The 14,981-nt window shown below is 47.3% G+C and overlaps 1 protein-coding gene across 8 annotated transcripts in view; it reads left to right on the top strand.

The window, feature by feature from the left end:
• Positions 1-14,981, top strand: part of Rasgef1a (RasGEF domain family member 1A) — an 80,609-nt gene that overhangs the window by 32,291 nt on the left and 33,337 nt on the right. For 4 of the 8 annotated variants that reach the window (XM_047554020.1, XM_047554012.1, XM_047554013.1 and 1 more), the window contains one exon: positions 7,893-8,112. The exons of the other annotated variants lie outside the window; for them this stretch is intronic. In XM_047554020.1, the coding sequence (XP_047409976.1) occupies positions 8,053-8,112 (60 nt within the window). In that variant the 5' untranslated portion in view covers positions 7,893-8,052. The remainder of the gene's footprint in view (positions 1-7,892; positions 8,113-14,981) is intronic. 8 annotated transcript variants of the gene reach the window in all.

Below are 14,981 nucleotides of genomic sequence, written 5' to 3'. Positions count from 1 at the left end.
AGTTCCATCTCTTTTCTGTTCACTCCAGTGGCTGCTAGGCTACTGGTTTTCATGATGAATTGTGGGGTCTTATTTTTCAAAGCACTGGGGAATAGAGTCAGGAATGGGACTAGGGCAAATTTAAATGCCACAAAATTGTGGTTCTTACTGATATTCAGTTGTATTTTGTGAATAAATATTCCCTGGAATTCTACAAGCCTTTGGTTAACTTCCAAAGTTCTAAAAATGTTGATTGACACATTTTGCTAGTCTTCCTGTTGCTTTTATGGGGGAGTTTTGGAGGTCCATACTCTCATCATTTTTACTATCTTACTATTATCTTTTGTAAGCACTTCTGTGATGTCCCTTTAAATTTGTAGGACACATAACCTTTGATTCAATAATCTAATGTTAGAAGTCTATTCTTCATATATGGTTATGTTTGAATAAAGATCCTGGGTAGAGGATACTCATTGTTGGAACGTTTGCAGTCACCAAAACCTGGGAAATACCTCAGTGTCATTTGCTAGAGAACATATCTTACATATGACAGATACCCCAGCCGCCAGGCAGAATATATTGCAGCTGTGATAAAATACGAGGAGTTGTCCAGAGAAAAGAGCAAGTTGAAAACAATACGTGAAATGTTCATTGCCCTTTAGTTCAGAAAAGGAATCTTGTGCGCACAGGCAAATAGTTTTCATGAATGCAGAAAAACTATGGAGAGCTGCATGTAAGAAACTGCTAATAGTGGATGTATCGGGATGGGCTAAAGCCTAGGGTGGGAAGGACTGGCTTTTGTTTGTATGATCCTTTGTACCATTGAGTATTTGCACATGAGCATACACAGTGGTCCCCCTTTTCCATGGAGGATATGTTACAAGACTTCCAGTAGATATATAAAACTGTACCAAACTCTATAATTTAAGGGCTTTTCCATCTAACTAAGGACTTACACACTATGGTGGTAACTCTTGAAGTTTGAGATATGACAGCAAAATTAACACAAATTTCCTTTTGCTTCTACAAATGTGTATAACCAGGAGATTCATTCTTTCCATAGATCTTAGCAACCTCAGCATATGGTATTTTTTCTTAAGTCAAGAACTTTCACCTTTTCACTTGAAACACTTTAAGGCTCCTCTTTGGCATTTATCAGTTGCTGACATCATGACTCTGTGCTTTAGAGCCATTATTATGTAAAGTAAGGGTTACTTGAACACAAGCATTACAATACTGCAACAGTCCATCTGATCACTAAGACAGCCAGTAAATGACTACTGGACGGGTAATGTATATAGCCTGGATATGCTGGAAAATCATGATTCATACCCCAAGTGAGACAGAGTGGGACAGTGTGAGATTTCATCATGTTATTCAGAATAGCATGCAATCGCAAACTTATGAGTTGTTTATTTTTCACTTAATTTTAGACTGAGGTTGACTTTAGGTAACTGAAACCGTGGAAAGCAAAACTGTGGCTTGAGGGGGATAGTGCGGCATTTTTTTTTTTTCTGGCATATATGTTTTTAGATTTAATCACAATTTTGTGATTCAGAATTAAAAACACTTGGTAACATTTGACTATATGAATGTATCACAAATTGTTTCTTCATTTGCCTGTTGGTGGACATACAGTTGTTTTTCATTTCTTTCTATTAAGAATAAAACTGTTGTGAATGCTCTTTTAAATTTATTTTTATATTTTTTATTTTTACCAACTGCATTTTGATTCATTATACACAAGTGGGGTACAACTTTTCGTTTCTATGGTTGTGCACATGTAGGTTCACACCATTTGTGTAATCATACACGTACATCCCTATGATGTCTGTCTCATTCCACCATCTTTCATCCCCCCACCCCCTCCTCCCTCTCATTTCCCTCTACATAATCTAAAGTTCCTCCATTCTCTCACCCCCACCCTCCCACCCCCATTATATATCATCATCTACTTATCAGGGAAAACATTTGACTTTTGGTTTTTTGGGCTTGGCTTATTTCACTTAGCATAATATTCTCCAATTCCATACATTTATCTGCAAATATTGTTAATTTTAAAACAGGGAAAATAAACTAAATGTGCAAATTCATGGTGTGTTGGCATAAACATGGTGAGCACTAGTCTTCCAACACTTGTTCCCTTCCTCTTCTCTGGAGCCCAGCACCCCTCCTCCAGGTCTGCTGGCACAAAGAGGAATATATTTCTCTGTAAGGTCATTTCCACCCCTTACCTTCCTCCAGGATCCCTTATGACAGAGATGTGGCTCCAGTGGAAAGACATGTACTCATTCTTAGCTGTGTGTCTTCAGTCCCATCTAGTCCTGACCTTGGATAGACACAAAGATAGAGAAGCCAAGAATTGGGGGTCTTTGACCAGGAAGTCACAGGTATCTGAGATGAGGGGAGAGGCTATGGTAACATCATTCCAAGCACCCTGACTGCTCTTGACATTCTGAATACCCCTCCTTCAAGAACCCATGATCGTAGGAATGACTGTGAAAGCACCTCCCTGGAACATTTGTATCCCTACTTGCTCAGATGTCCAGGGAAGGGGAGCTGTCAGGGCCTTTGACTATTAGAGAGAGGCTCAACTTTTCCCTGTGCATGTTACTCAGATCTGCTAAAAGACAGGAGGTGAGGGTAGTGCCCACCAGACCCTCAAAGTGGCTCTGGTATCTTTTCAAAGTTGCAGGACTGCATGGAGACCTGGGACTGGGATGATGAACAAGAACATTGGGGAGGGACCAGACCCTACCCCCAGACTCAGAACAAAATGTATTATTTTGTCAAGAATGTTTAGCCGGAATTATCAAGAATATAAGTAACAATAAATGTTGGTGAGGATGTGGGGGAAAAAGGTACACACATACATTGCTGGTGGGAATGCAAATTGGTGCAACCACTATGAAAAGCACAGTATGGCGATTCCTTAGAAAATTTGGAATGGAGCCACCATTTGACTCAGTTATCCCACTCCTCTGTTTATACCCAAAGTACTTAATGTCAGCATACTACAGTGACACAGCCACATCAGTGTTTATAGCAGCTCAATTTACAATAGCTAAACTATGGAACTAATCTAGGTGCCCTTCAACAGATAAATGGATAAAGAAAATGTGGTATATATACACAATGAAATATTACTCAGCCATAAAGAAGGATGAAATTATGGCATTCACCAGTAAATGGATGGAACTGGAGACTATGGTGCTAAGTGAAATAAGCCAGTCCCTAAAACCAAAGATTGGATGTTCTCTCTGATATGTGGATATTAACACACAATAAGGGTGAAGGAGAGAAGAATAGAAGTTCTTTGGATTAGAGCCGAAGAACAAAGGGGAACGAAGGCAAGGAAGGGAGGGTAGGAATAGGAAAAACAGTAGAATGAATCAGACCTAACTTTCCTATGTTTATATATGAATACACTACCAGTGAAACTGGACATCATGTACAACCACAAGAATGAGATCCTAATTAGGTTGTTATACTCCATGAATGTATAATATGTCAAAATACTCTCTACTGTCATATATATCTAAAAAGAACAAATAAAAATTAATTTAAAAAAAGACTGTTAGATGCAATGGTGCACACCTGTAATCCAGCTACTTGGGAGGCTGAGGCATGAGGATCTCAAGTTCAAAGCCAGCCTCAGCAACTTAGTGAGCCCCTAAGCAACTTAGCAAGACCCTGTCTCAAAATAAAATATAAAAAGGGCTGGGGACATGGCTCAGAGGTTAAGTGCCCCTGGCACCAAAAAAAAATAAAAAAATAAAAAAAGTATTGTTGGGGCTGGAGGTGTGGCTCACTAGTACAGCATGTGCTTAGCATAGGTTCAGTTCCCCAACAGTCCCCGCACCCTGCAGAAAAGTAGTGTAACTATCCAAAATATTTTAGTCCGTGAAGTAAACTGAGAAGCCTAAGTATAGAAGAGCATAGGTGCTGTTTCAGTTAAAACCTCCTGAGGGTGGAACTTGAACTACCTGTGTCAGCCCTGCTTGGTTCACTGTCTTGCCAGGTAGGTCAGGGACTGTACTGGGTCCAGACTGCTGTCCATGGATATGAGGGGAGGAATCTGTGTGCCTTTGCCCAAATAACTGCAGGAAAGGAAGAGATGTCTTGGAAGTCCTGGGACACTGCTATGCAGAGAAACACTCTGGTCTGGGTCACTGGGGCTTTGTGAGAAGGGGATCAGGGGGAGCAGTTTAGGAGGGAAGAGCAAGGCCAGCCTGGCATCCTGACCTGTAGCACCCTGGGTTAGCGAGGTGCCTATCATGGGCCAGCCAGTGACTGCAAAGGTAGAGCAGGGATGGACTGGGGAGAGGCAGAGGCAGGCTGCTGCTTGTAGTACTATGGAGGGGAAGAAAGAAGGGTTGAAAGGTCACGAAGGAAGAGCTGGGGTCAGGGAGACTCACGTCAAGAAGGTTGAGAGGAAAAGGAGGCAGAGAGAAGGGAGTCGGGGTCGGGGAGCAAGACCACACCAGCATAACCATGGAGTAAGCTCCAGGAAGTGGGTCCAGGATGGCTGAGGGTTTTATCCAAAGGGGAGGATGAAGTGGGAGAGTGGACAGGATCCCTGGGGAGCGGGGAGAGAAGAGCCTCAGGAGACGAGGGGGTTGGGAAAAGAGTTTGGGAGCTGGCCAAGGACAAAGAAAAACTAAGGCCCAGTGAAATAAGGCCAGGGTGGCCCTGAGATCCCCCAACCCATCCCAGTAAGGTCAGGCTAGCCCTGAGATGCCCAAACAAAGCCAAGCTGGCCCTGAGACAGCACCACCTCTCCCACACATACCAAGAACCAGACTAGTCCTGAGACATAAACCCACCACCATCACCAAGGCCAGGTTGGTCCTAAGACATCCTCCCCACCCCTGCCAGCAACGAGGCCAGGCTGCCTCCGAGCCCTCCCCCATTGTCTTGAGCCTCCTCAGCCCACCAGCGGATCTGAGAGACTCTGCCTAAGAGCAGAGACTCTTATCTGAGAATTGTGGATAGCAACTGGGTGGCAGAAGAGGGCAGGGGGGTCACCTGGCTCCTACACCCTCTTTGTCCCTAGAAGATTGTAGGACCCTGAAGTCTTCCCAGTTCTTGGAACAGCCAGATGAGAGGCCCGGCTATGCTGTGCTTGTGTGGGGCATAGCATTTTACAGATGTCCAGCTGCTTTCAGGCTCCTGTAAGTTTCCCCGGGCCCTCTCCACAGAGCAAAGCAAACAGTGAGAGCTGGAGCAGAGGCCCTGGGGAGGGTGTGGGCCCAGGGTCTCACAACAGTGCTGCTCTCTCCATGACTGACACCAGTCATGTCCCTGCCTAGTTGACTTGAATGTGCCCAGAGGGCTGGCTACCCAGCTTCCACCTGGTCCATCCCCCACCTGGGGGAAAGGCACCTGAGGGTGCAGGAGGTGAAGGCAGCATCCTCTTTTCCCCTTTTTGGATCCAGGCCAGCCCACTAATCCCTACGCTGTGGGCTACGTTGCTCACCAGGACAGGGCACACGATTATGTAGAATCCCACCATATGTGTTGTTCTTTGGAGCCAGAGGCCAGATGTGCAGAGATGAAGGGTCAGGCCCCAGAATCCTGTGTGTGTCTCAGGCACATTCTGCCCATGCCTGAGTCATAATGACCGAGGGCCAGGTTGTGGACAGGCAGTGGTGACACCAACAATACAGCAGAGTCCTTCCAGAGGCTACAGTGTGGGTGTGAAGGGTGGGAGGGGCAGTGGGAGGCTTCATGGAGAGTAGAGATGATGGGAGAGGGTGGTCCCAGCCCTGCTTCCACCCCTGCCAGACCTGCCTGCTCCACCCCTGCCCTCAGCAGAATCAGAGGGGGTCAACTGCAGGGACCTTAAGATTACCAGTCCATGTGGGGAAACAGGCCCATGGAGGGGCAGGGGCTTTCCCAGGGCCTCACAACAAACTCTCCCACCCAGCTGAGTGGACGCTCAGCTTCCCATGGACTGACACCCACACCACACGTTGGCTGTGCAGTGATGGGTCCTAATCCACAGTCCCAGGCTGGCTAGGGCCCCTTTATCTCATGCCAGGAGGAACTATTTATGAATTCCAGTTTCTGTTTATTCTTCTTGCAAAAGCATTTTTGAAATATTGAAATACCCAAAGTCCACACAAGCCATGCTTATATTTCCAGAATTGTGCCATGGGCATTTGGACTCTGGCCAGAGAACAAATGGCCAGCAACCTAGGGACCATCCCTCTGAACTCAGAGAGGGGTTGGGGGAGGCAGTGATCTTTGGTGGTCATGGTGCATCTTCCTGGGGGTAGAAGTGTCACAGACATGGGAAAGTTGGTTCCTTTGATTCCAAGAGTAAGAGGGAGCATTTTTCCACTTCCCTGGTGAATATGGATTTTGAGAGGTAGAAAGAAGCAAGAATTCCTAGTGCTGCTTCCTCTATCCCCATTCACACCCTATCCTAAGAGGCCCAGGCCTCTTTTCCCTTTAATAAATGGTAACAAAGTCTCAATCTGCAAAACTGGCCCCCCTTCAAGGGATCCCCATGATCCCTGGTAGAACCTTTTAGGACAGGGTGTGAGGTGTCCAGCTCAACGTGTACCTTGCAGTCATGGCTAAACCTGGTCTAGAAGAGTGGAAACCTGGTCTAGAACAGTGGAGTGTCTCCATCCAGCTAGGAAATAGCTACTTTCAGGTCATCGCAGCTGCTCTGGGACTGCTTAGAGGCCTGCAAGGCTTTCTGTCCCCGGAGAAGCATTGGTCTTCCAACTTGACAATTCTGCTGCACTTCTGGAAAGTTCCCAGGGCAGCCATCTCTTGCCTCAGGCCATAATACTAGTCATTCTGTCCCTTGAATCAGTAGCTATGAGAATCATGGCCTCAGGGCCTTTGCACTTATTGTGCCCCTGCCTGGCACTTCCTGGATGATTCCAACTTGACATTGCCATCTTAACTCCAGGCTTAAGGTGATACCTCCTATGACCTAGAGGCTTTGTGTCATCATCGTGCTTATCACCAGCTGGATTTTGTTCATTTGTTTATTATTCTGCCCCTCCTATGGCCTAGCCCCTGGGAATGTAAACCCTTAGAGCACGGATTATATCTGTGAGATCTTGACACATGGTGAATGTTCATTAATTTTTAAAAAAATGAATGGTCTAGTTAGGAATGCAAAATAGGAATGCAAAATACCAACCAGTTGTTGAAGAACCTATGATAAGGAGCTGGGCCCTCTTAGGATCCAGGGTTCTCATGCCTCATTCCTCTCCTCCCATACCTGAGGCAGACATCACTAATTTAGAATAGCATATTTGATTGCATGGAGCCTGGTCAGGAGCTCCAAGCTCAGATTCTCATAGCTACTGGCCATCATCAAAGGTGAGGGGAGAAAGAATAGGGTGTGAAGTGCACAGTGTGAGTGGGCTGGCAGCCGAAGGGGACTTTCCCTGGGGGACTTCAGGAGTTAGAAAGTCTTTCTGGAGGAGGAGGTAGGTTGGAAAGGTGCTGGGGCAGAGGAGGAGGGAGAGGGACACTTTGGAGGGGTAAGTCTTGGAAGTAAGAGTCAAGTGGACACATCCCCAAGACAATAACGTTCAGCCTATATGGAGAGGAAGGCATGTGTCAGGCTGGCTGGGAGACCCACTTGCCTGCTTCTCAGTTAGCTTCCTAGCGTGGCTCCAGGTGGAGCCTTCTGGTCTGCCAGCTGGAGGGAGAAGCTAGGGGGAACGTAAGGAGGAGTGATGAATGAGCAATACTGAGAACACACCGGAACATGTTCCCTGTGGGTGAGGTGGCAGAGGAGACTCATCTGCTTCATAACAAAGAATGCAGGGACAGCTCTTTTCAGGTTCCAGGTGTGTGAGGGGGCCATGCTGCCTGATGCAGCTGTTCCTGACACCCAACCACACCCATCCATCTTCTCTCCCTTTCTTGGATTCACCCAGATATTTGGAACAAGTCTCCCTTCTCCAGAAGACTATGAGAACCATGATGAAGGGACCCTCTGGTGGCTGCAGCTGATCCAGTCCTGCCTCCTGCCCTGCAGGCAGCCTCCTCAAAGAGAGCTGGGTGCCTTCGATCCTGGTTTTAGAAAAAGAGCATGCAATGTGTTATACTGGTGATAAAGCCCTTCACAGTGATTGGAGAAAAATTGAGAAAGACTTGGTAAGGAGAAATGGAGAGAAGAGGAGTAAAGGACATGAGAGAGATGGGCTGGGAGGGCGGGGTTGACACACTGATTGGTGTTTAGGTGCATCTGCTTGTCTTACAGGTGTGTATGTGCACATGCACATACATGCACACATATGTGTGTGTGCACACACACAGGTTACATGTTTGAACATGGATGTGTTATGTCCTAGGTGATGCCTGCCTCCAGGAGCAGCTCTGCTCCCCTGCGGACATGTGGGAACCTCTCTGCTACCATTCTCCTTTTCTTACCAGTGACCCTGGCCTTTCCTCCAAACACAAGCTGACACTCTGTGTCACCTTCATCATTATTTTTGCAGATTTCACAGGTGAAAATTGATGACTCAGGACTTGACATCATTTTGCTGTCACGAAGCAGCTTGCTCCTGGCTGGTGGACTTTTCCTGTTACTTTGTTTGCCCCTGCTTCTCCCATCTTTCTCATCAGGATATCAAGGTCATTCTCACATTATCTTGCTTTGTGTTGGTGTGTTCTTATAGGCAATCCTCTGTTCAGGCCATGGGGTGGGTGTTGAGAGCCTCAGTGAGGAAGGGTATTTGTGTATCATGACCCACTTCATATCAAGTTATCACCTGCCTGAGCCCTGCCCTGGCCTCACCCCACCTTTCCTGGGTGACTGGAAGCCTATTTTCTGGCTTTCCAGGTAGATGCTCTTGACCCTTACTGGGTCCACTGCCCTTAAAATGAGGCTGTGTCCTCTACCTATGCCATGTCTCAGCCTCCCTACCCTGGATGTGTCCCCTTTGTGCATGTGCACAGGCTTCCCTTGGTGCAGAGGCCTCCCCACACTCCGGGATCAGGGGCTCCACATCCCAATCCAAGATCTGACACTACCTGCCCCCAAAACAATGAGCCCCGCATCCCCAGTTCCCACATACAGCCTGGGGCAGGAATGATCTCTGTGGGGGGGGTGTGCCTGGGCACTGCCTTTTTAGCAAGTTCCCAGGTGAGTGGTTCAGCTTTGAGAGTGCTCCTCTGGAGAAAGCCTCCAGCTGGGTCCTCTGCCTTTTCTTACCTCCTGCATCTCTGATGCCCTGAGATGCCCTGAGTCCTGACTGGTTTGGATTGGCTAAAACATGTGGATCCCTGGCTCAGAGTAACCCCAGGATGCAGAGTTTCAGGGCACATCAGAATCTTCTTGTCCTCTAGGAGGTTGAAGTGGATGAGAGAATCTTTGGAAGCCTCAGGTGAAAAAGGAATAAATCTACCATGGCACCTTAATGTTTTTCCCCAAGGAGGATATTCAAGGGAATGGATGTGCATTATTTTGAATTCTGCTATGGCTTCCACGCTGGCAGGAACCCCTTCCAGCCCTGACCCAGGAAGCTGGACATGGGCAAGGCAAACATGCAGGCAGGGCCAGTGCTGTAGATTCATAGTTAGACCAGGTACAAATGGGCAGATGGACAAGAGTGTCTAGCCAGCATGGGGGCCATTGAGGAGTCTCCCTTTGCCCCTCCAGGGGCTCCTGGAACATCAGGAGAAAGCAACTCTTTGGTCAAATGCCTTTGAGAAACACAATATTCAGTGTTCCTTCCAGAACATGACTACCATACTAAGGGCACAAGACTGAGGTACAAGTTGGGTCTCTGCTCACCAGCCATACCCGGTGGGACAAGGAGATTTTCTGTATTTCTCACAAAGGCATTGTAAGGACTAGAAGCATTTCCAGCCCATCTTGCAGGTGAAGATGCTCAGAGTGCAGCCTGTGTCTGTACCTCCTTGCTTCTAGGCCTTGAGCAGGTCCCAGCCTGTGAGAAGGCTAGAAATTATATCCAAACTACACTGGTGTTTGGGTTGATGCCACACCAGATAAAAGTTCCACTGTGGGAGACCCTGCTCATGCTCATCATCATGGTGACCAGTGGGGGTCCTGGGGCAGGTATCAGTCAAGAATGAGACTGGGCTGTGGCACATGTGGGGCAGGGTGAGGACAGTGGTCTGGGCTATTCTGCTTCTTAACCTCCCCCAGGTCTGGATGCCTCTGCATCTATGAACAAGGCACAGTACATTTCCCTCTCTGCACAGTGAAGGAAAGGTTATGCCAATCTCAGTGGTTCCTCCTTCTCCCTCTGGTCTTCCTGACCTCTCTCTTCCCTGAGATCACAGCTCATTATGAATATACATTGGCCCATAGACAGGCCTCATCCCTGAATAGCACAGCTTCAGTTATGCCTCAGGTCTGAGGCCTACCTAACCTGAGGTTATACATCTGCAGGGTTCAGCCTCAGAGCCTCTGTCTTGGCCTCTTCTACCCATAGGCTCTGGAACCTGCCTGAGGTGGTGCTGAGGCACAGAGGTGAGTGCCCCAGACTGGGTGTACAGCTGCCTCTGGCCCAAGGAAGGGCCGTTTCTTACCAGCCTCTGCCACGTGTCTTTGAGAAAAGGCTGAAATCCCTTGGATCTTCTTTGCAGGGCTCAGCCAAGGTAGACTATGTGCTCAGGGGAATGTGGTACTCATGCCATGGCCTTCTGCAAGACGGCAGGATGCAGATGCCCCTCTCTCTCATTCCCTATTGCCCTTCCAGTCCTTGATGTCAGATATATGCTTTTCCCTCTTTCTTATGCCACCTACTTGGTCCCTGTGCACAGCAGAAGGGTGGCAGGGAGGGCTGGGCCTGTGGGATGTTCAGGAACTGCGTTCCCTTCTGCTAGCCTCTTGACAGGAGAGCAATGACAGCCCTGGGCACAGAGAACAGCTGCTATCCTGAGCAGTCAGTGCATTAGTTATGGTTAGTTACTCATGTGGTTATATACACATGGTTAGTTCTGTATATATACACCCAGGGCGGTCTCACAGCTCACCCCTAATTTATTATCGCATCAGGATGATATCAAGGGCAAGCTGAGGCCATAGGGAGAGGCCCATGGAATACTTGCTGCCCCACTGTGTAATTCATTCAGGCAGAGCAGTTACCTCTGTGATATGGGGAAAATCATCAGAAGGATCATCAAAAAGGTCAGTTGACTTCTGTTTTTCTCCCTAACAAATAACCTTTTGTTCCATTAGTTACTTGTTTGCTTAGAACATTATTTTCCAGGGGCTGGAGTTGTAGCTCATGCCTAGCACGTGTGAGGTACTGGGTCTGATCCTCAGTACCACATTAAAAATAAATAAATGAAATAAAAAGTATTGTGGTCCATCTACAAATGATTTTTTTTTTAAAAAGAATATTATTTTCTAAAAGGGAGTATTAATAGGACAGTGTTAGGGAAATGACAGAGCCTTATGGGTCTCCCCTTGAAATCAAGTTTACCAGCATTAGCAGCTGGTCACACCTGCCCTGAACTCTAGGTGTGTCTAGGTGTGAGCACAACCAAAGGTCATAAGTGACAACTTCTGGGGAGCACTGACCTCCAATAGGCCACAGTGTGTGTGGCCCTTAGTGAGGACTTGGAGGATATGGCCCTGGGTAGGGGGGATCTCTCTGCAGACTGGCTATATGCAAGAGGCTTGGTCAGGACAGACCTGGAGCTGCAGAAGGTTTGAACCTTCAGGCCTGTGTGGAGCATGGGACTAAAGTGTCTCTGGAGCTTCCCTAGTGTTTGAGTCATTCCACTTCAAGTTTCACCAAGCATCATGGGCCTGGCTTTATACCTGGGAACCAATAATTCAAACAGGTCTCCTGGCAGGTAGGGTGTCTTGAATGAGAAAGCAGCTCCAGGGCAGGGTTGGGAGCCAGAGCCCCACTGTCGCCTGGCCCCTCATCCTGAACCTCATTCCCCATGTGCTTATCCTTGGGGGCTTTGTGAGCCAGCAGGGGGATGTGATCCTTGTCAGCCCCCTGTGGAACACTAGGGATTCTGTTCCTCTGTTCTGCAAGTTCTGCTGCCTGCCTTGGGCCACCTTTTATCCTACAAAATCCAGTGGGCACCTCCTGCCCACCATCAGCAGAGCTGATATATCTCTTGGTGTGAGTCTGTGAACATTTCTGCCAGGTTTACACCCAGGGTGGAACTTCTGGGTCTGCATATGCTCACTATCTGACCTGGCATCTGTATATTTCAAAGGAGGGAGCAGGTGTTTTCACCCAAGACTGCCTTTGTTCTTGGGGGGACAAGAGGAAGGCCAAGGTACCCAGTGCCCCTACCATGCTCCTGCCTCTGAGTTGGCTTCTTGTCTGAGATGTTGCCCACACTAGACCTGGAAGGACCCTGAGGCTCAGACAGCTTCTGTCTACCCAACTAGGATGCTTTTTCTCATTTTTTCTCCTCAATTTTCTCCCTTCCCTTCCTGTCCCCCTCCCTCTCTTCCCTTCCTTCCTTCCCTTCCTTTTTTGTGCTGGGCATGGAACCCAAGGCTTCACAAGTCTTCTACCACTGAGCTACACTCCACTCTCTCCTTCAGTTTTCTTAATGTAATTGTTTTGAAGCATAACATATGTACAGAAAAGTGCCTAAGTCAGAATGTGCAGCTTTGTGGGGTGAATACTTGGATAATGGGCAACCAGATTCAGCCCCAGCAGCCCTTGGCCCCTCCCTGCCCTTTCCCTCTAGGCTGCATCTCCCCGTGGAGTAGGTGCCTTTGCCATGTCAGAGCTAGATACATGTGGGGTTCTATCTTAGTATCTGTGCCTGTTTTTTTATTTTATTTTATTTTTTTATTCCACATCATGGTGGTGAGACTTGCCCTTGTGTATGACTGTCTTTGTCTATCTCATTATCTCGGAACATTCCATTGGCCAAATACACCACAGCTTGGCAGGAATTCAGTCTTCTGTGGAGGACTCCTGGGTTGTTTCTAGTTTGGAACCATTGTGAGCAGAACTGATGTATCTCTTGGTGTGAGTCTGTGAACATTTCTGCCAGGTTTACACCCAGAGTGGAACTTCTGGGTCTGCATATGCTCAGCTCTCATAGGCATAGGCTGTATTTCCATGTGGCTGTCCCAGTGAAGGGACACCAGCAGCTGAGAGTTTCAGTTGTGCCACCTCCTCGTCAGCACTTGGCATTTTCTGCCTTTTCAATTTTGCATTATGGTGGGTGTCCAGGGATATCACAATGTGGTTTTAATTTCCCTCCCCCTAATGACTAATGAAGTTGGATGCTTTTCTTAGGTTTATTGCCCTTTTGTGAAGTATCCCTTCAAACCTTTTGTCCATTTAAAAAAATTGGGTCTTCTGACTTTTTGACTTTATCAGTTCTTTATTATTGTGCATATGAGTCCTGTGCTGGATGTATACACCTGTATCTATATCTGCATCCACATTCCATATCTATACCCATATCTCAATCCATATTCCCATATGTTTCTTCTGTCTATATCCATAGTCATATTCCTATCTATATCCATATCCGTGTCTACATCTATATCCATATTCCATATCTATATCGATAGCCACATATCTGTATCCAAATCTGTATCCCCATTCCATATGTATATCCATTTCCATATCTAATCTATGTCTCTGTCCATACCCTTATCTATATCTATATCAATATCCTTATTTATATTCATATACAGTCTTATCTGTATCCATGTACATATCAATATCCCCATCTACATCCATATTCCATCTTTTTATCAATATCCATATCTGCATACACCCAGACATACACATACCCTGAGTGCCTGTGTGTGCAGACATGTTAGTCATTGGGTTGTGGCAGCAAACAAAGATGTGCCTTCATGGAGCTCACATTCTTTTAGGAGCAGGCTAACAAATAAGGGAGTGTCAGATTGAATAACCCTAAGGAAAAAAGTTCAGTGGAGAGGAAGAATTGCTAGGGTGGAAGGTGATATTGTAAATATGTCACTGGAAAAATGACAGAGATCCAAGGTCTCTGAGTAGCAGAGACATAAGGGAGAGTGTTCACAGATACCAGGGGAAGCACATTCCATGCCAGGACAGTGCAGAGAGAGCTGAGGTCTCAGGTGGGGGCAGGTCAGTGTAACAGCTGAACTCTGGCTTTGATTGTAATCAGGCAAGAGACATTGGAGCTTGTGGACAGAGGAGGGCTGGAACCTGACTCAGATTCTAATGAGGATCCCCTGCCTGCAGTGTTGAGGCAGCAAATGCTGACACTCATTGGGAGTGTTCCTATGGTCCAGCCTCCTGTCGTGCACTCATGGGGATGTACTAGGTCACTGTCAGCCCAGAATGAGGATTTTCTGCCCTTCCTCAGAAGTGCCTCTCATGGTTAAGGATGGAAACAATGTTCCAGGTCTCCTGCCCAGCCCCCATTGCCTGGAGGAATGAGGGGTAGCTCCTATGTGTCTTATCTTTCCGGAAGTCCTAGCAGATGTCCACTGGTCACACCACACCTTGCTTGTTTTGTACTTTCTGAAGCTGATGAGGGCAGTGGAGGTCCCACATTGGTCTCCACATGCCCTCCCAGAGGGACAGTTCCACTCACAGCTTCAAGCAGAAGGACAGCTGCCAGGGGTCAGCTGCCCTTTCCGTAGTCCTTGGGCACAAGGAAGCATGTGGATCAGATGTACACATGAATGCTCAGGTTGTACCTGTGAGCAAAGGAGACAACTGTGTCTGCCAGAAACCAGGGCAGAGCAGCTCTCTTTCACTCCAGGAGAAGCATCTGACCTTATCAAGGTCCTTGGGCAATGCTGGTGACATCTATTGATGGGAAGTAACTGGAACAGTATAGGAAGCAGCAGGGGCTGCACCCCCATCACCCTTCTCTAGACTGTCATGTTCAGAGAGGCAGAGGAGAAGGCTTGCATGTGGCAGTAGGGCTGTTGACTGTCCACATGAACTTCCTGAGGCAATGCCATGACCATCATGGGGCCCAGATATCCTTCAAGGACATGGGACAGGAATGAGGAAAGCAGAGGGCAGATACCTAAATTTACCCTGAGGTAAGAC

Source organism: Sciurus carolinensis, chromosome 5 (assembly GCF_902686445.1).
Source record: "Sciurus carolinensis chromosome 5, mSciCar1.2, whole genome shotgun sequence".
In the NCBI taxonomy this organism is placed as follows: Eukaryota; Metazoa; Chordata; class Mammalia; order Rodentia; family Sciuridae; genus Sciurus; species Sciurus carolinensis.
Note: the sequence above shows the minus strand (reverse complement) of the source record. Positions and strands in the feature narration are given on the sequence as shown.